The sequence below is a fragment of the Vulpes lagopus genome, chromosome 8, assembly GCF_018345385.1.
Source record: "Vulpes lagopus strain Blue_001 chromosome 8, ASM1834538v1, whole genome shotgun sequence".
Lineage (NCBI taxonomy): Eukaryota > Metazoa > Chordata > Mammalia > Carnivora > Canidae > Vulpes > Vulpes lagopus.
This window is the reverse complement of record NC_054831.1, coordinates 44,189,438-44,215,284: the sequence shown is the minus strand read 5'-3', so window position 1 is coordinate 44,215,284 and position 25,847 is coordinate 44,189,438. Positions and strand designations below refer to the sequence as shown.

At 38.5% G+C, this 25,847-nt stretch overlaps 1 protein-coding gene across 9 annotated transcripts in view; it reads left to right on the top strand.

The window, feature by feature from the left end:
* The window catches only part of STARD13 (StAR related lipid transfer domain containing 13), a 404,789-nt gene that overhangs the window by 325,707 nt on the left and 53,235 nt on the right, over positions 1 to 25,847 (top strand). For 8 of the 9 annotated variants that reach the window (XM_041766443.1, XM_041766442.1, XM_041766445.1 and 5 more), the window contains 2 exons: positions 15,084 to 15,155; positions 18,449 to 18,530. In XM_041766443.1, the coding sequence (XP_041622377.1) occupies positions 15,084 to 15,155; positions 18,449 to 18,530 (154 nt within the window). Of the gene's footprint in view, positions 1 to 11,767; positions 11,833 to 15,083; positions 15,156 to 18,448; positions 18,531 to 25,847 lie in introns of all 9 variants that reach the window. The other variant, XM_041766440.1, reaches the window with a different exon arrangement.

Below are 25,847 nucleotides of genomic sequence, written 5' to 3'. Positions count from 1 at the left end.
AAGGCAAGAACTGAAGGGGCAAGATCCTTTAGGAGGTCTGTTGCAATAGGTCCTAGGGATGTGAGGAGGCTCTCCACCAAGGCAGAGGGAATGCGGGTGGGGAGAATAGGAGTTTGAGAAATGCACTTGAGAGAGAGAGAGATTCAGCAGGTCTTGGGACTGTGTTGTGAAAATATGGGGATGCGAGGGGGAGGAGTCTAAGAAGACCTCCAGATGTCAGTCTTAGAACTGTGTTCCATTCATTCATTTATTTGACCAGATGCTTGTCAAATAATAGAGCGTGGTCCAAGACAATGTTCTTTAACTAGAAGGGGATCGTGAAGTTAGTTAGTGGGTATACCCAGCGATTTTTTAAGAACTATTTTTTTTAAAGATTTAGTTATTTATTCATGAAAGACACAGAGAGAGAGAAGCAGAGACACAGGCAGAGGGAGAAGCAGGCTCCCTGGGGGAAGCCCGATGTGGGACTGGATCCCAGGACCCTGGGATCATGTCCTGAGCCAAAGGCAGACACTCAACCACTGAGCCACCCACGTGCCCCAACCCAGTGATTTTTAATAAAAGAAAACAAATCAGAAAAGAAAATGTCAGGTGGCATGGCATATATGTATAAAGTCTAAGGATTATTTTGTGAAACTTTGTTTCAGTCCCTGTGTGTGTGTACACCTGCAAGTGTATGCATGTTAATAACTATATGATGTGTATATCATATACATATATATGTATATCACATACACACCATCTTACTAAAGATAGTGGCCCAAACATTTGAAAGTCCTGTGATATTCATTTCCTGGTTGTGTCTGATTATTCTTAAGTATGAATAGGTCCCAGTGGTTTGATTATCTTTAAAAGGGGGGATAATTCCTTTGTGAGAAAACAGGAAAATCTTTTCTCGTTAATTTTTCAAGACCAAATCTTTCAGTCATCTGTACCCTTGGGATTCCCAAGGATTCCAGGCAGAGGGAAGGGAAAGGGGATCAGAGCCAGCAGAAATGAGTCTTCCTGTCAGGGCAGGGACAACATCAAATGTCCTGCCTGTCAGAAAGCACAGGCACTGCTGCGCAGAGGTATCTGGGGACTTGTCTCCCAGAGGTGAAATCACTAAGAGGAATAGTGTTACCTTATTTTGTTTTTTATTAATTGATTATCTGTTTGAAAGTGTGTGTGGGGATCCCTGGGTGGCGCAGCGTTTAGCGCCTGCCTTTGGCCCAGGGCGCGATCCTGGAGACCCGGGATCGAATCCCACGTCGGGCTCCCGGTGCATGGAGCCTGCTTCTCCCTCTGCCTGTGTTTCTGCCTTTCTCTCTCTCTCTCTCTCTCTCTCTCTCTGTGCGACTATCAGAAAGAAAGAAAGAAAGAAAGAAAGAAAGAAAGAAAGAAAGAAAGAAAGAAAGTGTGTGTGTGTGTGCACATGCACTTGTGAGTATGCAGGGTGGGGGAGGGGCAGAAGGAGAGGGAGAGAGAGTCTCATGGAGACTCTGCACCAAGCACAGAGCCTGACCTGGGGCTCAATCTCAGGACTCTGAGATCATGACCTGAACCAAAACCAAGACTGGGACGCTTAACTGACTGAGCCACCCAGGTGCCCCTTAACTTCTTTTTCATATAGGGCTTTATAGTTTGCAAGCTACTTCCACAATATATATTTCCATGTTTACAATAGCCTGGGGAGTTTTGAGAGGCCTGAATATCTAAAAAACATTTTAGGTGTTTATTGACCCAAAAATATGTAAAGCCGTAAATATTTTTCTTTTCCTATAGTCATTCACTCTTTCAGCCAACATTCATTTGCAAGGCTCTGGGCTAAGAATTGGACATGCAAAAATGCAACCTGTTTTCCAATCTGGTGGTGTGTACCTGCAATGTCATAATTTCAGAGAATACAAAAATCTGCATATTTATTTCAGGATATTTTCAGTTTTACCCATGACATGTTAACAGAAAGTATGTGCACCTGTATATATATATATATATATATATATATATATATATAGTGTGTGTGTGTGTGTGTGTGTGTATATATGTGTTTCAGAGAGAGAGAGAGAGAGAGATCATTGATCTTTTTAAGCTCCAAAATCAAAAATTGATTGCTCACAGGGAACAAGGCAGGAAAAAGCTAGCCCTTTTATAAACCTGGTACATAAAGTTTTCTCCTTGAGCTAAATGTGAATACCTTAGTGGTAGAATAAGTGAATCGGAGAAGGTAATGAAAGCAACATAGTCTCTCCACAAATAAAGCACCTACGTAACAATATTTTCCTTCTAGGGAGTTCCCATAACTCTGACTTCTATCTAAAAACCCCAAGTTTCTTAACTTGAGTTAGTCTAGGCAAGGCAAACTTCATCTCAATTAAACACACACACACACACACACACACACACACACAGAGTTGACCCTTGAATAACACAGGCTTGAACTGTGCAGATCCACTTATGTGTGGATTTTTTTTTTGATACAGTGTAGTACTGTAACTATCTTCATTATGGTTTTCTTAATAACATTTTCTTTTTCCTAGCTTATTTTGTTGTAGGATTACAACATATAATATGACATATTCAAAATGTGTGTTAATCAGCTGTTCATGTTATTAGTAAAGTTTTTGAAAAGTCAAAAATTTCAACTGTGCAGGGTGTCAGTTCCTTTAATTCCCACATCAGTCCAGGGTCAACTCTGTGTGTGTGTGTGTGTGTGTGTGTGTGTGTGTGTGTGAATATGTTCTAACTGTTCCTAATATTGGAAAAACAAAAATTCAAAGAAGACTGCTTTCTAAATTTTTTGTTAGCATTAGGTACAATTTGAGCAGTCATTAAATGTTAATTATGATCATTTAAGCATAACAGCCAAATATTTCTTTGCTTTTAAATGTAAATGACTTGAAATATTTTAATGGTATTTCTGTTATTTTCCTAATTGCCTTCTCACAAGGTAGATCCTTGAATACACACCTTTGATGTTTTTAATAGTGGGAATGACCTTGACAGGAAGCCTCTCTGGGAGACTCTTGACCTCTTGGGGTCAATGACCTGGGGATCCACTTTAACCCTCAACTTTTCCCAGTCATTACTCCACAGGAAGCCCATATCCCTTGCTAACAATTTACTTATTTGCCCACTTTTTTTCTCATAACATGGAAAAATAACCTTCTGAAGGCATTTCCTTAATGAAGCCTACACATCTGATACAGATTTATTTCCCAAGGTTCTGATGTGTTTGTTATGTTTAAACACATCTTTGCCCTTGAGATCGTCCCATATCAAGCAAGTTATTGCTAATGTTTTACTTATTAACTGGTAAGCACATCATAAACTATAATTACCAGACTGTCTTTCCTAACCTGGTGTTGATATCCTAAAAGAAACAGCCTGTGGAGGCCCTTAGTTCCATTTTCAAAGTCACATTTCATTTATGACTCTCATTACATCTTGTTAAACAGCATTGTATTGTGTGAAGCATGGCTTCCTGCGATACAGCATCATTTAACAAAAAGAATATAATGCAATCTTCCACAGAGTGTAAAAAATGAAATGCCTATTAGATTCCTGTCATAAGAAGGATCTAGATGTAGAAAATGGGGCTGTGTTTGGCCCCAAAGCCCTCCTGCAGGCACAAATGAAGGAGCATAAGCTTCTATTCCAGAAAAATGCCAATTCACAGGAATCTTGGCTTCAAAAGCAGTTGGTGGGCAGAAGAGGGATTGCTATGGACAGAACCATTTAGCCGACCACCTTCTGCCTCAAATCTCATCTCACCTGCTAAATTTGTCCCAGTCAGTTTACCCGAAATGCCCCTCTTGCTCTGAGCCCTGTAGGACCTTGTCCTACTCTGGGATCCTTTTGCTTTTTTTGCGATTAGTGATTCCTGGATATGTCTTTGTCCTCCCTGCTTGGCTTAGAGACCTGCAGGGTAGGACCCTACTCCCTGCAGCTGGGCGGGCATTCCCCTACAGTGCCTAACCGCAAGCTTTTCAAATCCTGGGCACCCCGTGGATATCTACTGAATAAATCAGTAACATGAATGCCTTCTATTTCTTTTTTTTAATGTTTTTTTTAAACATTTTATTTATTTATTCATGAGACGGGGTGAGGGGCAGAGACACAGGCAGAGGGAGAAGCAGGCTCCATGCAGGGAGCCTGATGTGGGACTCGATCCCAGGACTCCAGGATCATGCCCTGGGCCAAAGGCAGGCACTAAACCGCTGAGCCACCCAGGGATCCCCAGTGCCTTCTATTTCTAAAGGTCAAATGAAAAAGCTAAGTGGAGAGCATCAGAAGCCATTGGAACCACTATTTCCTATTGTAGGACATGAAAAATAAACACCTCTACTGTGCTAGTAGCCAATGTGGCTAACAAGTCATTTCATCCTTACAACAATGATCTAAAGTAGATGCTGTTATTTATTCCCATTTTATAGATAAGGAAACTGAGGCATACTGAAGTTAACCTAAGGCCATGATGGTAATCAGAGGTAGAGCTACGATGTGAACTCAGACCTTTCTTCTAACACTTTATGTCCTTTTATAGCCCCTATAACAGTCTGCGTATGCCCTCACTGAAATAAAGGGACGTCTTCTAAACAAATCGACAGGCTCTTTTTAAAAAGTTAAATCATAAAACAGTATACGTATTCAACAAAAGAAGAACGAATTTTATTTAATAGGTATGCCATTAGTTAAGAGCAGAATGAGATTAGAATGTATATTCATTTTAAACTCCCTTTTAAAGCAATAACATTAACCCGGCACAAAAAATAAATCTGTTTTATTCTAAAGAGATGCACTCTCAGTGGATTTGCTAGTCTTCGAAATTTGGGTCACCTTTTGCTTTTATATAAAGGATTGGGGGAGTCATGCAGACTCCAAATACTCATCTAGTCATCAAAACAAGATGGGGAGTTTTTTCTCTATTTGGTCTAGTATATTTGTTTTGGTTTGTTTTGTTTTGTAAGTGTAACTGAAACTTTAGCAACACCCTTTAGAAAATAACAGTTTATGACATAAAGTTTTGAAATGCATCTTTGAAATTATCTAAATACATATGCAGGAGGTCAAAGACAAGTGGGACAGCTGTTCCATGAAATCTCCACTTTCCAAATACCAAGAATGAAGAGGTGGGAACATGGTCCAGGATCTAACCTTAACTTTGAACTTCCTGACTTGTGTTAGTTTAAGACATCCCTGTAGCATCATTTAAACATAGTTCTGGTATATGAATAAACTTCCACTTGGAATTTCCTTTTTGAAGTCTGCTGAGAATATAAATTAAAACCATATGAGATGGGTCTTAATCCAGAATGTAAAATAACATGAGAAATGTCAACCCAGAAGTACTCCCTGAAATATATTCACCAGGATGCACGTTCTGACGAAATTCTTTATTTAGAGTGAAAGCCTCCAGAGAACTGAATTTATTATTTTTAACTCCTGATTATGACATCTAAATTGATAAAAGAAGATGCTTTTTTTTTTTTTTTTTTTTTTAAGAAGATGCTTTTTAAAGTCAGAATGTTTTTCAGCCATCTAGAATGATTGAAAAGGAAATCAGTTGGCTTGGAAAGAGATTCAAAAGGCATGGTCAGGTAGAAATGCAGATTATAATTTTATTTATTTAAAGATTATGTAAAATATGTAGTATATTTAGCCTGGATACACATACACATCTTCATAATAAAAAAAATGAGAGACTGTTTGACACCAAAATATTAATCAATATCTAGATGAGAGAATTGTGATGATATTTCTTTTCTTTCTTTTTTTTCTTCCTTGTCTTTCATTCAGATGTTTCAAATCTTAGATTTAGATTTTGCTACTTTTCTGTTAGATTTCATTTAAGAGGGGATTTTTGGTCACTTTTGTATCTTATTCAAATCTGTTCATAAGGGAAATAACCCTTTTATACCTGAATTCAGCGAGTATTTGGGCAAGCATCTTAGTCAAGGCCATATTATTGACTGTAATTAATAAAAATTATTATATGCCCAGAGCCAGTCAGGTAATTAAATTACATTTATGTTTTATGAGGTAGAACTACCTGAACCTCCATTTAGAAGTGCTTGTGTGTTTGAATGACACATTCTTCTGTCATTTCCTACTGTGCTCTTAAAATTTGAAGTTTAAGGTTTGGGATAATAATTATTAGGCTCAGAGTTCTTTAAAATTAGAAGTTATTTACTATACATAGTAAACTATTCAAGATTTTAAAACTTTATTATGTTTTAAACTTTTAGAACTTTTTACAGTTTATATAAGTTTTTAAAAAGTCTATTTGATTGCATTTGTGGTATATTTACGGGATGCCTCAGTTGACTTTAATATATCAGTATGCTGTGTGGTTGGACAGTCATTAATGTATCACTGTGTCTGTGTACAAGTTGTTTCCCACTCCTTCAGTCTAAATCTTAATCCCTTCTTTCCCAAATCAGTAAAGCTACTTCAGTGACCTAATCTGTTTTAAATTGCTTTCCGTAGGAGATTTGTAATGTCAGTGTCTACTAATGATTTGCTAAATAAAAATCCCAGTGCTTAAAGAGCAAACCTCTGAGCTGAGTGGTCACTTTGGCTTTGAAGAACATGGAGAAAAAATGAATCCATAGCCGAACACCTAATAAAAACATAATTTCTTGAATCTGGCCCTGATTTTCTGAGACAAGTGAAGTATGTTTAGAAAATCATTCACAGAAAGAGTGCCATTGTAGGCAGGTAGAAAACATTCCAGAAAACTGGCAAAGGCACTTTGAAAAGTTCTCAGTAAGTATTTTATCCCAGTGAATATTTTCTGATAAATATCTAAAAATTAAAAGTACACACATGCATACATTATCAAGTTTTTCTATGTAATCATAATAAAATTACCCTTGAGTTGTACCTTTTCTTGGGATTAAGTGAAGCAAACACTAGTTTCAATTGATCCAGGTATTACAATTGCTGAGAAATTCAATGCACAAAGCCTTGAATGGGGAATCAATAGCTTTGGTACCATGCCAACCCTATGAGGAGTGAAAGACTTGAAAACGATCTGTAGGGTTCTTGGAGTTATTTTATCAGGACGGTTTCCATGCCCCTTCTGATGCCTGCATGGTAGATGTTTCCCTGGTATCATGAGAGCTTCTGGTGTAATTGGAGTATCCGGAACTATAAGAGTTGGGCTAAGAAACTAGCTTATAGCAGATAAGCCTTTACAAGTATAGACATTCGGATATGTCTGAAAATAGAGAAGGGTTTGAGTCCCCAAAGACATGCAAAAAAATTTTAACATTAAAAAAAAAAAAAAAACTCCTAATGCAATATAGGATAAAAGAGTACCTGTCCAAAGCCAAGGAATCTGACTTCCTAGCCGTGGTGGAACTTGTCCAAAGCAATTATTCTTCCCCAGGCAGGAAGTCGTCATCAAGGGGTGAATATTGAAGGGGTGCATCTGATACTGCCAGTTTGGCTTGACCTTAAGGAAGTTAGAGCTTCTGCTCCTGAGATCCAACATCAAGTCAGCTCCCGGGGACTCTTGTTCTTCACCTTTCCAAGAGAAGCCAAAGAAGCCAAGATAGAAAAATCATCTCCAGCATCTCATACCCTTGTCCCAAGAAAGGCTACTCAAGACTTTATTATCTTGGTGGATCAATATGGAGATACTTTGGCGAAGGCCTGCAAATTATGACCCTCTTTCTAATTTTCTGAATTACATTCTATTCCCCGACCTGGCATTTCAGTTGCTTAACTAACGCCACCATGAAGAATCTCTTGGGATTTAGTGGTAGGCAGTGTCTCCACACTTCAAAAAGCTGGAGATGTTCATATGCTTGTGTCTGCATGCAGCCTCCCTGAGAAATACCACAAACGCCTGATGGGAACAATCTGTACAAAATGAAGGGAGAGAATAAAGAGCTACTCTGCCTCATGGAAAACTTGAGTCAAAACAATCTGGCCAGAAACTATTTGGCTGGCAGAGCATATACTTTTTCTGCTTTCTTTTTCTTTGAGATTGATCGGGGTGGGATTGTAAATTTTTTTTCTTTCCTTTTATACTATAAGGAATATAAGCATAAGGAATAGTATTTATATTCCTGAGGACTTTCCTTGTTCAGTTGCAACTGAACTTCTGATTTTCTGTAATGTGTGTGTGTGTGTGTGAGGAAGTGTGTGTTTGTGAATGTGTGTGCACTCACACACTCACACATGTAGCTGCCTGTGACAGAGGATCATAAAAGTGTTGTTTACATTCTTTTAAATTCATAGAGGCCATGTGCTGTAGGCAGGGAAGCAGAATTCCAAGCAGAAATGATTACAGAGATTGATTATGTTCGTTTCTAGGACTTGCTAGCAGATATCCAGCAACAGCTTCAAGTTGAAATAAAGGTCCATATTCTTTCTCTCTGAATATCTGGCCCCACGTTAAATTAGTTTATTCTAGATTATGGCACTGTAACAAGTTGTCCCCCAAGTTCTAGTGTCATGAAACAACAGAAATTTATCTCGTGCTTGCATTACATCTTAACAGCTGGTCTGCTGTGGCTGTGTTCCCCACGTCATCATTCCAGGGCCTAGGCAGAAGGAACGGCCTGTGTTTGAGACATACTAGCCTCATGGTGAAAGCAAAAGAGTAGAAAACCGGAAAAACTAGATGATGGCTCTTGAAGAGTTTTGCTTGAAACTAGCATATATTGCACATTGGCCACAGTGAGTCATGTGGCAAAGCCAGATATCAATGGGATGGGATGTATATGCTTCCCAGTTGGAGGAGTGCTGTAAGTTCCATGACAACTGGAAAGAACAGGGAATCATTGAAAGAGTGTAAGAAAATGTGTGTGTGTGTGTGTGTGTGTGTGTGTTTTCATTATAAATTTAATTATTCAATAAATTAGTAACAAATTAATAATAAATGACATATATATGATTGCCTCAACGAAGCTAAAAAATCACTCTTGAGTGACAAGGAATAGACCTACTACTCAAGCGTTGAATTTGCTCTGTCCTCTTTCACCCTAATAGAAATTATTTTTAAGTGACTAGATTTACTATGAATATAGCTGGCAGAAAATCATTCAAGTCTTGGAGACGTAAGGCTAGTGTTAAGAATTAGTGATGGAGTAGTATGTCTCAACGTGTATGTGATCCTAGCTCTCAGGAAAATAGTACACATAAGCACAGCCATGAAACCCATCTTAGCTGAGGACAACTCACAGGGATATAGACATCTTCCCAATTTCTTTCTTCTATAGTTCTGTAGTAGCTCACAGCAAGAAGCGTTGCTACACATTAAGGAAAGAGTTGCCTTAAAAAAAAGTTGCCTTATGTTATGCGGAGTTAAATGGGTATTTATCAGTTGGTTCACTAAGTTGAATATTCAGTGACTGATAATATTAAATTTATTCTAAATAACCTGGATTTTAACTCTACTATTAACTTAGAATATAATGGAAAGAAAAGGTTATGCATATTAGGAAAAAAAACTGTACTTGGTAAACATTTAAGATGTTTTCAGGACTTTTACACATCACAATAACCTTATTATAATAATTCAAAGAGTGCAAAAAAGAGGTATCCTGTCACCATGATGTGAAATGTAAATCAGTCTGTGGTTACTACAAAACTTGATGCTTCATCCTGCACCTGTGGTTGGGGTTATAAAGCATCCTTGGGAGAAGGATTGTGGTGGTAATGTATAGTTCTATATAATATTAATTATTGCATCATTTATACCTATACATTAGATGGATGCCCTGGCATTGGTTTTAACAAAACTAGCCTAGTGCATGGCCAAACAAAATACACCTTCAATAAATAGGGACTTCACTTGAGAAATTCCATCGAAGACAAAAGAGTCATTCATCTAAAGTAGTACACTAATAATGAAGCTAGATCAGCCATATAAATTATCCTAAGCCAACAACCATGAGTGTGTTGAAATGGTAATACCCTTGATATACTTTAATAGTGTTAATTGCATACACTGCAGACACCTTGAGGTGATTGAGTCACCCATAATCTTTCAGAAACAGGGTGCCCTACCATGTTAGCCAGGGTAAATGAAAAAACAAAGCACCTACTTTTCTGAATCACATGGAGACCCATGATGTGTTTTTCCCCCACTTCTTTTAAGTATTTTAATGAACATTTAAGAAAGAAGACCTACTTAAACTGGAGCCAGTGTGACCATTGAAATTCCAGGAGATTTGTAAGAACAACATAAATATATGCCTGTATATGATTTCATAAACTTTTCACGGTAGAGCAGGTTCCTTCTGGCCAGCCAACTTTCTGATAATAATAAAATTTAATTTGGCCCTGATTTGAGTTTTTGGTCATTTAGAAAGAATAGTATTCCTTTGAGTTAGCTATGGAAAAAGTATTTGCTGTGCCGAGAATAATGGAAACCAAAAAGTGTACTTAAAATGCTTAGCCAGGAGAACACACTATTCCCAAGCTCTCAAGAAACACCAGTTTAAAAATTCAATGAGATTGTTACATGAGAGGAGGCCTGACAGCCTGGGCAGCAAATTTGCTGCGCTCAAAATATCCCCTTACTTTAGTGGAGCCCTCCAGAACCTTATTCACCTGACTATCCAGACATCACTACATGATATTTCTTTAAAGAAACAGCATGTAAATTTCTAACTCACAAAGACTTCCAGCCTTCTCCACAACCAGTCTGTGTTGGCGAAGGCCTGCTAAACTCTTTTCTCTTGGCTACTTTGATATTATAACCTCCCAGCACTGATGAACAATTGGCAGTATTCAAAAATCAAGTATTTAAAAAATAAGCATGCTTCTCAAAACAAATTTCCCATTTTTACCAACATCATCATTATGTGAGGAAATATTCACAGCGTATTATTATGTGAAAAAGTTAGTCAACCAAAGATATTGCAATGATTATCTTTTTGATAAATAATATTTACTGAATTATGTGTTGGTAATGGGAAAATAACTGACTTTTTTCTTTCATTGTGCCTTCTGTGTTTTTTATAAGTGCTCAACACTGAGCATATATAATTAAGAAATAATATAACACTCTTGAAAAACAGTGTACGGGCCATAGGTAGTTTCCATAATGACCTTGTTCCCATGCCCACTGATGTACAGCTCCTGAAGCACCCAGGAGACAGCCTCCCTCTACACATCTGTCTCTCAACAGAGGCCACATCATGTTCTAAGCATGTAGGAAAGGCAACTGAGGCAAAAAAAATGACTTTCCCTCAAGTAGAATCACAGATAGGTGGCAGAAGAGCATGCCTAGCACCAAACCGTCTTCTGGATTTATTGAATGGAAAGGTTTACTTTGTTTTTGTGCAGAACAAGCTTACCAATTGAAAAACTGGACATCTCCCTCTTCAACTAGTTGATTCCAGCCTCCAAACAACTATCGACTTAAGATCCCAAAGCTCCCTGATTCCACCGAACTAAGGGGAATCAGGCGTTCTTAAGGAGTAGGTCATGCCCATTTGGGTGGTGGTAATAGGGCCAAGAAATGTGGTCTAAGTGACCAAGAGTGTCACCCCCACCTAAACTATATAGAAGAGGCTTTTAACATAAAAGAGGTTCTATTATCTGAAGAAGAAGGGAAGGGTGTTGTGCAGGCAAAACTAGGTACCCACTATAGAGTTAAAGAGAAATGATTTTTACATATAATAGTAACAAAAAATTCTAATGAAATCCTATCATGCTATGGAGCCAAATAGATTGAATTTTCTTAGGTAATGTAATGTGGTAACCACAGTAGAGACCAGTGGGCCAGTTTGTCCAAGGGCATTCTTCTGTTCCATCCCACACTTAGGTTTTCTACAGACTTGCAGCAACTTGATGCTTTGCCTTGTGGCCCTGGAGCTGCTATAGGGGCAGGTATGTATTGTAAATAGGGAACAAATAAAACTGTAGAAATGTGATTTGAATGGCCCTTAAAGCTTTCACATGTTATGCTAGTCAGCAAAAGCACAGTTAAAAAGGAGATTTTCACTGTCCTCAAATGTCATTTAGATGGATCTTGGTGAAATGATGACACTGGCAATAATAATTCCTTTTTAATCTTGTAAGCTTTTTGGCCATGTAATGTGCTGTGGGGAAAACAGTAGCATTTGGCTGACAGGTATTAGTCAGGGCTGTGGGGACTCAGTAGAAATTATAAGGCTCTTTTTTCTCCAACTCAACTTGATGGGCAAAGTCAAATTTGATAGCAGTTAGGTATGTATGGTTATTTTGATTGCTTTGTTATTAGGTAGTAAATAAGAGTTTGTTTTGCCCTTAGACTGAGATATCAAGGTGCTAGCTAGGCTTATGAGTAGAGCACGGGGAATATTTGAGAGATTTTCAGAAATAGAATAGCAAGTTGGGTGTGTGAGAGTGATGGTAAAGAGCCATCCACCATGGCTGGGATGTGGCTTCTTCTCATTAATTAGTTACTAATTGCATTTTTTGTTGTATTTGACTCTGGACTTAAAAATTAAATGCCTACCCATTTTAAAAATCAGCTTATTTGAGAGTTTGATTTAGCTGGATTCTGGTTAAGATCTAATTATTCATGTTTATGTATGCAAGGAATTTCAGTTCATTATCTTTGTTACTTCTGTGGAAAAAATGAAAAGTTATCTAGAGAAGCTTTTATTTTTTATTTGTATTTTTTTAAAGATTTTATTTGTTTGAGAGAGAGCACATCCATGTGCATGTACAAAGCGGGGAGGGACAGAGGGAGAGAGAATTTCAAGCAGATTCCACACCGATTGCAGAGCCTAACACAGGTTCTGTCCCAAGACCCTGATACCATGATCTGAGCCAAAGTCAAGAATTGGCCACTCAACCAACTCTTCCAAGTGCTCCTAGAGAAGTTTTGAATAAAATCTCCTACGCTAGCCTGAGCCCTGTTCCTCTGTCCAATAGAAGTCTTCAATTCCAAAAGGAGTTTTCTATAAGGATCCCTGCTGCCTACCTCTCCTCCCGCTCATTATCTTAACAGTGGGGGTTATACTTTTTTATAAGCTTGCTTCTCACCCTCCCTCGAGCTTTCTATGTTGTAGAACCCCTGCTTTCCAGGGCCCTTCCATTTGCTCTTCATGGTCTGTCTCTCTAGGGAGAGAAAGTAATAGAAAAAGGCATACTATTTGTGTAGTTCAAATAGAAAATACAGAACTTTGTGATTCTCTTTAAGACTTGCTGGCTCATAATTAAGTTTTGAGAATACCCAGAAGTTAGATATTTCCTCCCTACTAACCACTGCATTATATTGAAAGGGAAAGCAAATCTTGTGCTTGAAAATTTAGGAGTCAACAGTCTATGTATGACTCAGTAGAAGCTCACCACATTTTCCACATGTTAAGGTCAGAATGTGCATTTCCTACTTCCCCTGAAATATGTGTGTGATTTTCAAAGCGGAAGCCTTCGTATTAGGACTCTCAAAGGAGTACTAAATAGGACTCAAGCCATACAGTAATTGCCCTTCATACCTTGAAAGAGAAGGCCCACAATAGCCAATACAGTGCAGTTCAGCTGAATGTCTGTTTTGAACTGCACTTGTGGATGTCAGAGACACCCCTCCTAAAAGAATGCGTTCCAAAGCTTTTATTTCCAGCTTGCTGTCCTGGATATTTCTGAATGATGCCTACATGGCAGGAATGAGTACATATTAGGTCTCTGCTGGTGACAATTATATAAAAAAAAACCTTCATGCCGGACTAAAAAACCTCAAGATTTAGAAATTGTCAATGACTAGAATGACAGTGTATTAGAGGATGCCAGAAGGAGCAGACACTCTAGGATGAGACCAACACAGGCTCTGCTTCCCTGAATTCAATGACAAATCCCAATCCATGTCCAACCTGATCAGTGGGACAGGGCTGAAAGTGTTTGCTTCTTCCCTTTGGGGCCTGTGTAAGATCTGGCCTTTGATCTGTTTCCCTGACATATACCTGATAGCTCTATCACATTAAACATTATGCTGCACAGACATTGTTTCCCTGAATTCAGTGCATAGATGTTGTGCTTTTGATGTAGATGTACAGGCTCAGGCTGTAACATTAGGCAGCTGATGTTAGTGCAGATCATTTTTGTAGTTGTCCCAAGAACACCCCATACTCTCCAGTTCATGATATGAACGTCAGAGTAAATGGAAATATGGTGATCTGAGCAGGCTCCATCCCAGCAGCAGAGGATGGGAACTGGGTAGAAACCTGTTATAATAAGCTGTTTAATTTTGTTTGGAGAAACTGTACTTTTGACAGATGAACTTCTTTTCCCTTGCATTCATATTTATCTAACAGAGTTGTGGTTAGGAAATGATCCAGGATTCACAGGGTCAAAAAGTGACCTGGTTCACATAATGTTGACTCCTCCCATCTCACTCCACAGCTTCTCCAGGCAGGTGGTCCCGTGTGTTGTTGGTACATCCACACTGAAATGGTCACCCAAAGGACATATCAACCTTTTGGGTTCGACCCTCAGAGATTCTAGCAGCCCCAAACTCACCTCAGTTCCGGGTAACCAGCTTTATGTTTCCATGCTGCACTCTGCAGCTTGAAATCATTCTAATGTGCTTGATGAATCAACATATTGTTAGGCATTGGGAATTAAAACCATTAGAACAATTAAAGAAATAATAATACATTGAATTTTTGTAATACCTTTCTTCATGAGAAAATACATTTTCATACACCATCCAGTTGTATTCTCTCTTTCATTATCCCAAGATGAAAGAATAAAAGAATGTTTCTTGGCTTTATCTTTGAAAGCTAAAAAAGAATTCATTACAAAAAGGATCATAAGAAGTATTTCCTCCTTCTCGATAGGCCTCTGGTTCCCTGGTATATAAATAAGACATTTTTCCCTGCCTGAAACTCAGCCTTTGTGTTTTGTAATCTGGTTTTGTTATCCAAATACTTGTGGATCAACGTTGAAGATAATCTTAAAGACAGGTAAGTACCTTTGTGATAGTGATACCTGCTCATTTTACACCCATTTCTGGTAGGTCTACTTATGCAGACCTACCTGAGAACAATTTTACTTTATAATAACTTGTACAATGCTCACCAGTTTCTCCTTGCTTAAGGTAGAGTGCTAGTGTGTGGCCATTGGACTCACGCATTTCCCTTTCTTCTATTTTTCAGAAATTGAGGCAAAGGAAGCATGTGGCTGGCTCCGTGCTGCTGGGTTCCCACAATACGCTCAGTTGTATGAGGGTAGGTTGGCTGTCCCTTCACTCTTTATGAAGAGAATTGATTCAAAATGAACCTCACATATCCTGTAGTGTGTTTTGACTTCAAGTCTTTTCTCAATTATTTTTCTTTGCGGTCTCTTTCCCTCAGCCTTTGCAATCCCAGGGCTTAGACTGATGCCAATTTAGACACGAGTATTGCTGCCCAGGCCTACCTGACTTTCTGCTCTATGTTGCTTCTCACTTTTTACTTTCTACTTCTCTCTTCACCACCAATCCCAACTCTGCCTTTTCCCTCCAGCGGTCTACCATCAACAGCTTTCATTATTGCTATTATTATGGAAGTATAACTGACATACAGTGTTATTATATCAATTTCAGGGGTACACCATGGTGATTCAACAATTCTGTACATGGTGCAGTGCTCACCACACTAAGTGTAGTCACCATTGTCACCATGCAATGTTACTATGGTACTATTCACTGTATTCCCTATGCTGTGTACTATGCTGTACCAAATTATAATCAGTTCTGACTACTACCTGGATAGTCCTCATCTATAGTGAATTCGGATCCCAGCAGTAAGCAGATGACATACTCAAGATAATCCGAGGATTTATTTCCAAAAATGTTGATTACAAAGATGTGGGCAGGATATGAGAAACCATGAGGAACAGTTCAGGTGCCCAGAGCTCATAGCAGCAGAACTGCCACTGTCATAGGCCCAAAATGATAGGCAGAGGGAGAGGGTGCCAGAACCCAGAACAAGAGAGGATCCTTAGAGCAGAGGACACAGTTGGCTATGGATGAGAACCAGCAGGGTAAATACCCTGATCTCATACTCCTTCCTCCCTCTATCTCCAGCCAGGGCTTCCCATTAGCCAAACACAAAAGGAAGCGAAAGGACATGGATCCCCCTGAATGCCATCCACAGGGATGATCCTTGGAGCACAAGGGGCAGGGTATAGAGTAGTGGAGAGTGGATCTGTAGGGCTATAAAAAGGATATCTAGCACACTAAGCAGTGTCAAGTTCTCTTCCTGATGTCATAAAGTATACGTAGAATAGAAAGAATCAACAAAATTAACCTGTAGTCACTGGTGAATCCCATTCACTCACTTGGAAGCTCAGTTTTATATTTAAAAAACCAACAAACGCTATTCTACTTCTCCAGCTTAAATTCTGTGAGGACAAAGGAGAGCATATCTCAGAATGTGCTTTGAAATCTAGAATCTCTGATACACCCTTTTATAAATTATAGCCTTGTAGGCAAGAAGGGTTTTATAATTTTGGTCTAGGCAACCCTACTCCCATGCCCCATCACCAATTTCCTGACTATGAGAGAGAGGCCCAAAGAGGTTACATGACTTTTCCAACATTAAAGGTGGAGGAATCAGAATTAAAATCACAGTCTCCTGAGCTTTAAACGTAGTGGATTTTCTCCTATAATGTGAGCTTTCTTTGTAAGCTCACAATACTATGCAATTTAATCTGAACTATCTAGAAATGGCTAAGAAGTAAAGTAAATTTCTTCTCTTTAGATAGAATCAATTGTTTGAAAAAAAAAAAAAGAAAGAATCAATTGTTTGAATATTTTGCTGATACTATAAAGTGACTCATAATTTTGCTACAAAAGAAAATATTTGAGGTCATTGAGCTTTGGTTATTTTGGAAATTTCCTTTCTAAAGAAAAAAAATCTGCTATAAGTAAAAGGTGCCTGCCAAACTGTGTTTAAGCCATATGCATTGAATAAATATAATAAGAAAGAGAAAATGCTTCTATAGAGCATACTGTGTGCCAGGTTCTGTTGAAAGCACTTTACCTATGCTATTCATTTAATTTTCTCAACAGCATAGGATAAGTATAATAATTATCATCATCCCCATTTTACAGATTGGGAAACAAAAGACCCAGAAGAGAGTAGATAAGTTGCCTCCAGTTCTATAGCTAGAGATTATGAGTGCCAAGATTCAAAGCCAAGGCAGCTGGGCTTCGATGTCTCTGTTTTTCATTATTACACATATTCCCTCTCCAGCAGAACAAGACAGTCTTCATTCTGGCATCATCTAGAATTCACTCACATTCCTTTTATCACCCTAGAAGAGCTTGTTTCTGTTTCCAACTCACATAAACGTTTAGATACCTTTAGATTTATTATGACTGGCAAGGCAGAGGCAGTGCAAAATATAAAATGAGACAGAGAAAAGAATGGCAGGATAATGATAACAAATTGACAGGGATGCCTGGGTGGCTCAGCAGTTGAGCATCTGCCTTTGGCTCAGGGCGTGATCCCAGAGTCCTGGGATTGAGTCCCACATCGGGCTTCCCGCATGGAACCTGCTTCTCCCTCTGCCTGTGTCTCTGCCACTCTCTCTCCATGTCTCTCATGAATAAATAAATAAAATATTTTTAAAAAATGATAATGAACTGACACTGTTAGATTTGACTATGGCCTCTATTAGAATGATCTCTAAATTTTTGCCTTTGTGAATAAGGTACCTAAAATTAACATTGCATCTTGAGGATTGCCATGACCTCCAAAGTTGGCATGAATAGTCTATGGGAGAAAAGTTAAGATGTTGGAATTTATTCTCTTTGGATAGAATCAGTTGTTTGAGTATTTTGCTGATACTCTAAAGTGACTCAAGATTTTCCTACAAAAGGACACATTTGAGGCCATTGAGCTTTGGGTATTTTTGGAAATTTCCTTTCTGAAGAAACAAAAATCTGCCAAACTAAGTATTTCATTAACTGATCAAGATAAAAGTCAGTGACGTTAAGTGGATGGTTAGAGTATAAAAGCTCTTCATAGGGCAGCCCGGGTGGCTTAGCGGTTTAGTGCCGCCTTCAGCCCAGGGCATGATCCTGGAGTCCCTGGATCGAGTCCCACGTAGTGCTCTCTGCATGGAGCCTGCTTCTCTCTCTCTCTCTTTCTCTCTCTCTCTCTCTCTCTGTCTCATGAATAAATAAATAAAATCTAAAAAAAACAAAAAACAAAAAAAAAAACCAAACTCTTCATATAGGTAAATGTATGCAATTATGATAAACTACAAAAATGCAAGCACTTAACATTAAGTCCTATCCAAGGGCAAGAACTTGGTTATTCTCATATTTCACAGTTCTTTTGAATCCTTAAAAGCATTTATTTGATAAAATAAAATGCCTGCTATCTTAAGCACTACTAACACACCATTGATGGGAGAATAACTGCCCAGATCAATCATGTGTACTGAAATGTGGTGGTCAAAAGATATTGGTGCCCACTCAGATAAAAACAAGATCCATAAACTTCTCTATTCCTCTGTTTCTCTTTCTCAGATTCCCAATTTCCCATCAACATTTTAGCTGTCAAGAATGATCATGATTTTCTTGAAAAGGACCTTGTAGAACCTCTTTACAGGTAAATCATGTGTAGTATTTTTGTTACTTTCAATTGTGCAGTCTCCAATAAGTATCACTGTATTGAGGAGCAAGTTCAACAACTCCATAAGTATTTATTGAGTGCCTACTATATGCCAGGCATGGGTCCAGGATCTAAGTATACAACAGTGAGCATGATTGGTCTCTAGTTTATGAACCTTATATCCTAGTTGGAGTCTTCAGAAAATAGATTGAGGAAGACATAAGAGAGAGTCAGAGAGAGAAAAAGAGAAGGAGAGGGAAAAGTTATCTTAGAGAGTGTTCAGTGCTATGAAAAAACTAGATTAAGATGAAGCCATAGACTGTGGTGATTGGGGTCAGGGGTGGGTTAGTGGAAGGAGGAAGGAGGGAAGGCCACAGCATGAGTGGCCAGAGAAGGCCCTGAAAATCTCCATGAGTTTGTCAAACTTGGCTGTATTTTTTGCAAAGTCAAGTGATTATATCAGCACTTGAGTATTTAAGCCTTTGCTATGTGAGAGCTGCCACACGGAAACAAAGATTATACATATATGAGCAATTTCCTCCCCTCAAAGATTTATAATCTGGTTGGAGAAATCTAGTTGAAGAAATAAAGCATGAACACATGTACAAATAAGACAATTGTAGTAAGAGTGATAGGAAAAGATGCCAATGTAACCAATATCCAGGAATAATTAAAGGCTGTGTGAGAAGCTGTATGTGTCTGTAGAAATTTGAAGTTTCCTAGCTAAGCCCTGGAGAGAGGTCAGGGCTGGAGATAAATATTAGTTACAGGAGGTGAGTCATTTTTCCACGGCCACATAGCTAGTTATGGGCTGAACTGACCTTAAAACACAGTACTTTGGGGCACTTGCCTAGCTCAGTCCATGGAGCGTGCAACTCCTGATCTTGGTATTATGAGTTCAAGCTCCACATCGGGTGTAGAGATTCCTTAAAAATGAAAAATGTCTTTTAAAAAATGCACTGCTTAAAATTTGTAATCCAGTGTTCTTCCTAGCACATTCTGCATTGACATAGAAAGATGGTAGTTTAATCAGAAGGTAATGACAAGCAAAACTTTTGTCAAGATAGGAGAGACCAGTGTATGTTAGGATAGTATGCAAACAACTTTGGGCTTCCTGAATCTTCAGACATACATATTTTTGTTTCACTATGTAGTTCCTATTTGAAGAGAAAATAGATTTGCATTAAGAAGTGATCTCTGAATGTTTAAGGAAAACAGTACTGTGAGTTTGCTTAAGTGGGTAAAGGAGCAAAGAACTCTTCAAATCGCAAATTATAGGAATAGGTTATTTGGGCTATTAAACAAATAAGCACAAAAATGCCATTTGTGAATTTATGAGAGGAATGGATGGTTTGATTGTGACCCTTTAAAGGTAATGAATTGGAAAAGCAGTGTTTTCAGGATGTCTGGGGTGCACCCCAAGCAAGAGCATGTCCTTCCTTAGAAGATTTCACTCAATCCAGAACTATTCCAACAATACCTCCTTCTGAGTTTTCCCTCTTAGTTTTAACCAAGAGGATTTTTATAGCTGACTTAAAAAAATAATGAATTTTTATACCTTAATTATAATATATTGCATTATCATTTTTCCTATTGAATTCTTTTAATGTATACTTTCTTTTTTAATTTTCAAAAAAAATTTTTTAAATTTCTATTTTATTTATTTTAGAGGGAGAGAGAGAGTGCATGTGAACAGGGGAGGGGGAGAGGGAGAGGACTGGAGAGAGAGAGAGAGGGAATCCTCAAGCAGACTCCCCGCTGACATGGAGCCCAATGCAGGGCTCAATCCCAGGACCATGAGATCATAACCTGAGCCAAAATCAAGAGTCAAAAAAAAAAAAAAATCAAGAGTCAGCTGCTTAACTGATTGAGCCCCAATTTATGCATTCTTTAAATCAAAATGTAATACACACACACACACACACACACACATGTATATAAAGTAAAATTCATGGGCAGCCCGAGTAGCTCAGCAGTTTAGTGCCTGCCTTCAGCCCAGGGTGTGATCCTGGAAACCCTGGATCGAGTCCCATGTCAGGCTCCCCGCATGGAGCCTGCTTCTCCCTCTGCCTGTGTCTCTGCCTCTCTCTCTCTCTCTCTCTCTGTCTTTCATGAGTAAATAAATAAATAAAATTAAAAAAAAAAACTTTAAAAAAATAAATAAATAAAGTAAAATTCACTATTTTGAGTGAACACTTCTTGAGCAGTTACTGCTACCACAACCAAGATGAAGAACAGCTCCATCGCCCCCAAAGTCCCTGATTCCCCTCTGACATCAACCTCTACTCTATTCTAAGCCTACTCCCAACCCACTGGCAACCACTGACGTGGTATTTGTACCTACAGTTTTTGCCTTTTCCAGAATACCATATAAATGAAATCAAACAATATGTAGCCTTTTGAGCCTGGCTCCTTTTACTTAGTATGGTGGTACACTTAAGATTCTGCTATGTTGGGATGCTCAGTGGTTGAGCCACCTGCTTTGGCTCAGGACATGATCCCAGGGTCCTGGTATCGAATCTCACATTGGGCTCCCTGCAGGGAACCTGCTTCTCCCTCTGCCTATGTCTCTGCCTCTCTCTGTGTGTCTCTCAGGAATAAATAAAATCTTTAAAAAATAATAAAAAAGATTCTGCTATGTTGTTAGTGTTTCAGTTGGCAATTACTGAGTAGCATTACATCTATAGATGTATTCCAGTTTATCCATTCACCAGCTAAAGGATATTTGAGTCGTCATCAGTTTTGGTGGTTATAAAGCAACTATAAACATTCATATTCAAGGTTTCATGTGAATGTAAGTGTTCATTTCTTTTGGGTCACATCCTAGGTAGGGGATTGTGGGGCCCACTTGATAACTATTTTAACTTTATAAGAAATCACCGATTTTTCAAAAGTGATCCTATCATTTTGTATTTTCATCAATAATGTATGAGAGTTCTGGTAGCTCCACGTCTTTGCCAGCACAAGGTGCTGTCGGTTTGTGTTTTGTTTTTTATTGAGGTATAATTGACACAACAATGTTAACATTAGTTTCAGGCATACAACATTGTGACTCAACAAGTCTATACATTGTGCTGTGCTATCACAAGTGTAGCTCCCATATGTCATCATATAACACTACTATAATACCATTGATTATATTCCCTGCACTGTACCTTTTTTTTAAGATTTTGTTTATTTATTCATACACACACACACACACACACACACACACACACACACAGAGGCAGAGACACAGGCAGAGGGAGAAGCAGGCTCCATGCAGGAAGCCCGACGTGGGACTCGATCCCGGGTCTCCAGGATCACACCCCAGGCTGCAGGCGGCGCTAAACCGCTGTGCCACCGGGGCTGCCCTACACTGTGCCTTTTATCCCCATGGCATATATTGTTTGTTTTCTTTTTAGCCACCTATTAGAAATAGGTTTCTAGAGTTACCTCATTATGAGTTAAATTTTCATTTCCTTAATGAGTAATGATGTTGCATGTCTTTTCATATAGTTATTTGCCATACCTGTATTTTCTTTGTTCAAGTCTTTTGCTCATTTTTTTAAATTTGAATGTTTTCTTATTATTGAGCTTTAAGAGTGCCTTATGTGCTCTAGCTGTAAATTCTTTGTCAGACACAGGTTTTGTAAATATTTTCTGCCAGTCTTTAGCTTGCCTTTTCGATCTCTTAACAGTGTCTTTCACAGAAGTTTTAAATTTTGCTTAAATCCAGTTTATCAACTTTTTCCATGTTTTTAGCCATATCTAGGAAATCTTTGCCTAACATAGGTCACAACTATTTTATCCTCTGTTATCTTCTAGAAACTTCAGTCTTATGTTTTATATTTATTTGATGGTCCATTTAAAGTTAATTTTTTTAATAAGGTACAAAGTATAGGTCAAGATTCATTTTTGCACATCAATATCCCATTGGTTTGGCACCATATTGAAAAAGCTAACTTTCTTCAATGAACTGCCTTTGCATCTGTATTGTAGATCAATTGACCATGTATGTATAAGTCTATTTCTGGACTGTCTATTCTGTTCCATTTATCTGTATGTCTAATCTTTCATCAATATGATACATGATTACTTAGCTTTATATATGTCTTGGAGTATATGTCTTGGAAACACTTGAACAAAAAAAGTATATATCCTCCAACTTTGTTCTTTTTTTTTCCAGGATTGTTTTGGCTTTTCTAGTTCCTCTGCCTTTTCATATAAATTTTACAAACAACTTGTTGATATCTTTTTTAAAAATCCTCTGGAGTACTGATTTGGATTATGTTGAATCCATAGATCAGTTTGGGGAGAACTGATGGCTTAGCAATACTGAATCTTCTGATTCATAAATATGTTTCTATTTATTTAGTCTATTTATTTAGTGTATGTTTCTCTTTATTTAGGTGTCCTTTGATTTTTTTTTCAAACCTGACTCATAGTTTCCAGCATATGGGTACTACATATCCTCAGAAGTACTTGAGAACTGCATGTTTTGTGGTACTGTTGCTAATAGTACAGATTTTTTATCATTTCAGTTTCCAGTTGCTCATAAATTGTATGTAAATTTTTTATGCATTGTCCTTGTAGCCTACAATCTAACTTCACTCATTAGTTCCTACTAGCTTCATCATAGAGTTGTTAAATGTTATTTCTAAATATAAATAAAAGATGACATTGTAAACCAAGAATTAAAATTACAACACATATTTTTAAATCAGGATTACAGGGGCAAACACTGTCTCTGATTGCACAGTTATATTCACTGGTGACATGGCTGAGTGGGCCAAGCTTTGAATCTCATATATGTAGGTGGTAAATCCTTATCTCTTCACTGCTGCTTGTGATCTGAGATGCCTTGACTAAATTCTGGACTTTGCCATGAAAGTCTACACTTTTTTTAAAGATTTTTTTTAACTTAATGGAGAGAGTACATGCATTAGCAATGAGTAGGGACAAAGGGAAAGGGAGAAGCAGACTCCCTGCTAAGCAGGGAGCCTGATGCAGGACTCGATCCCAGAACCCTGGGATCATCACCTGAGCTGAAGGTAGATGCTTAACCAACTGAGCCAGTCAGGTGCCCCCAAAGTCTGCTTTTTTTGAAAAACTGTCTTTCAGACATATTATTGAGATGACCCAGTACAATGAATGTGAAATCATTTAAAGATATTAGGTTCTGAATATTATTATTAGTGTCAGCCAGAAAAATCAGGAAGCCTTCTCTGGTAGAGCCTGTGACACTTCTCTCTGGTACAGCCCACAGCGGGATGATGCAGACATACCCCAAAGGTACTGCTACATAAATATGTAGAAGTGCAGCAATCCGACACCACGGTGTTCTTCACAGGGACCCAGCTCATGTAAAAATGGCAAGAGTGGCAGCAGGTTGTTATAATTGGAATAATTCTTATGATAGCTATGTCTCCAAAAATATTATTAAATAAAGAAAAGTGTTTGGCTGGAAGTGTGTGAGCTGGGATTCTTGGAGTGTGGGAGTAGTGGGTGGAACAGAGGCCAAAGGAGTAGTCACAGCAGGGTGGATCAAAGAAAGCAGGCACAGTAAGGAGGCAGAGGTGGAGGTAGCTTGGCAAAGGGGACCCTATGGAGTTTCTTTCCCTTCACTACAAGTTCCACCAGGAAACTGACTTCCCATGTAGCAAATCACAGAAAACAAGCAGAAGGAAGACCTCCAGCCTGAAGGGAATGACAGCGCTTAGAAAACTTTGAGATCGATGAGTGGTTAATGAGACACTCGACTCATGTTATGTAATGATTGATGCCTGGAGAGCAGTAAGGGGTTGTGATTGTGTTTTCTCACTGGTACCTTGCAGACAAAGTGATAGAGTTGGTCTCCTGTTTTATTTAAGGTTTGTGGGCTACCCATTTCTCATGCATATTTGAAGTGCTGAGCTAATGCAGAATGGTAAAGAGAACTGTAGCCAGAGGGCAGGTAGTTTCTGCCAGGTAGACAAATGAAGACAAGAGGGCTGAGAGTCTCCCGGCAATTGTCACCTGCGACAAGAATTTTACTCACCTTTGGTTTTCTGGAAGTGCCTCACCTGCATAGACAGTTGATGTCCTAGGTCTTAATTACACTTAGTGAGTTGCTGGGCAGCAGTAACTTTTTGCCTGGCTGGAAAAATATATCGTATGGAGGAAGTTGAAGACAAGGAAGACCCACACCTGGCCTGGAATACATGGAAGCAAAGCTCTCATTTTTAGATCTCTGACACTAGACAGGTTGCTGTTTTTGCTGAAGGTGTGAACTTGTATGATGGCAACGGTGTCTCGCCATTGCTTCTGCAGCTCTGAGTGCACCGACACATAGTAGGTGCTCTGTGCACATTTGTAACTGCAAGTCAGAGCAGTGTAGTTTCCTATTTTAACAGCTCAATTATGGTTTTGTTTGACATTCTTTGATTGAATTCTTAACTGAAAAATATTTTCCCCTGTGAGTAATGAAAAGCTGATTGCAAATCTAAGTACCTAGATGAGCTAATTGAAACAGTGAACTATCAGAATATAGGAATAGCCACACTGTCAAAATAGCTTACAAAGGTTGTCACCTTTAAGGCAAACTGCAGCAAGTCAAAGCTCCTAAATGAGATTTTTTAAGGATAAGTAATATGTTCTCTTAGCATTTTGATTTGCGATATTCCCTCAGACTTGTAATGTTGGGCCCTGATGTTTAAGGTGATCTGTGAATTTCTGATTTAATATTTGACCAGTAAACCATCCACGTAACTTATGTTGTTGATAAGTACTAGTTAATGTTATTGTGTGTGAAACAAGGACATTCCCTTGTTCAGTACCATTTCAGGGAGATGGAATTGATTAGGATTATAGAGTGCATTTATCACTGCCCTTTGTATTTAAAAGGACAATTAATGGCCATGGTTTTCATATGGGGCAGGGGAGCTGGTGCAGGAGAGTGCTAACAAAAATGATATTTATGATTTACCTCTGTGCACCAACACATCTTTGAGTATGTTAAACAACATTAATAATATTACATAATGGTAGTCTTTATGAATATTGATATATATTTTAGATATTTTCCCTTTTAGAATATTTATCACAGAAAATATACAGTATTATATATTATGTCATGTAATAATAGGTGACATTTAACTAGACTGAGACCTTGGACACATCATTGAGGGAAAGATACAGAGATATATAAGAGAAAGATCTTGGACACATCATATAGAGAAAGATATAAAATAATCATGGGGGATCCCTGGGTGGCTCAGCGATTTAGCACCTGCCTTTGGCCCAGGGCGCGATCCTGGAGTCCCAGGATTGAGTCCCGCGTCGGGCTCCCGGCAT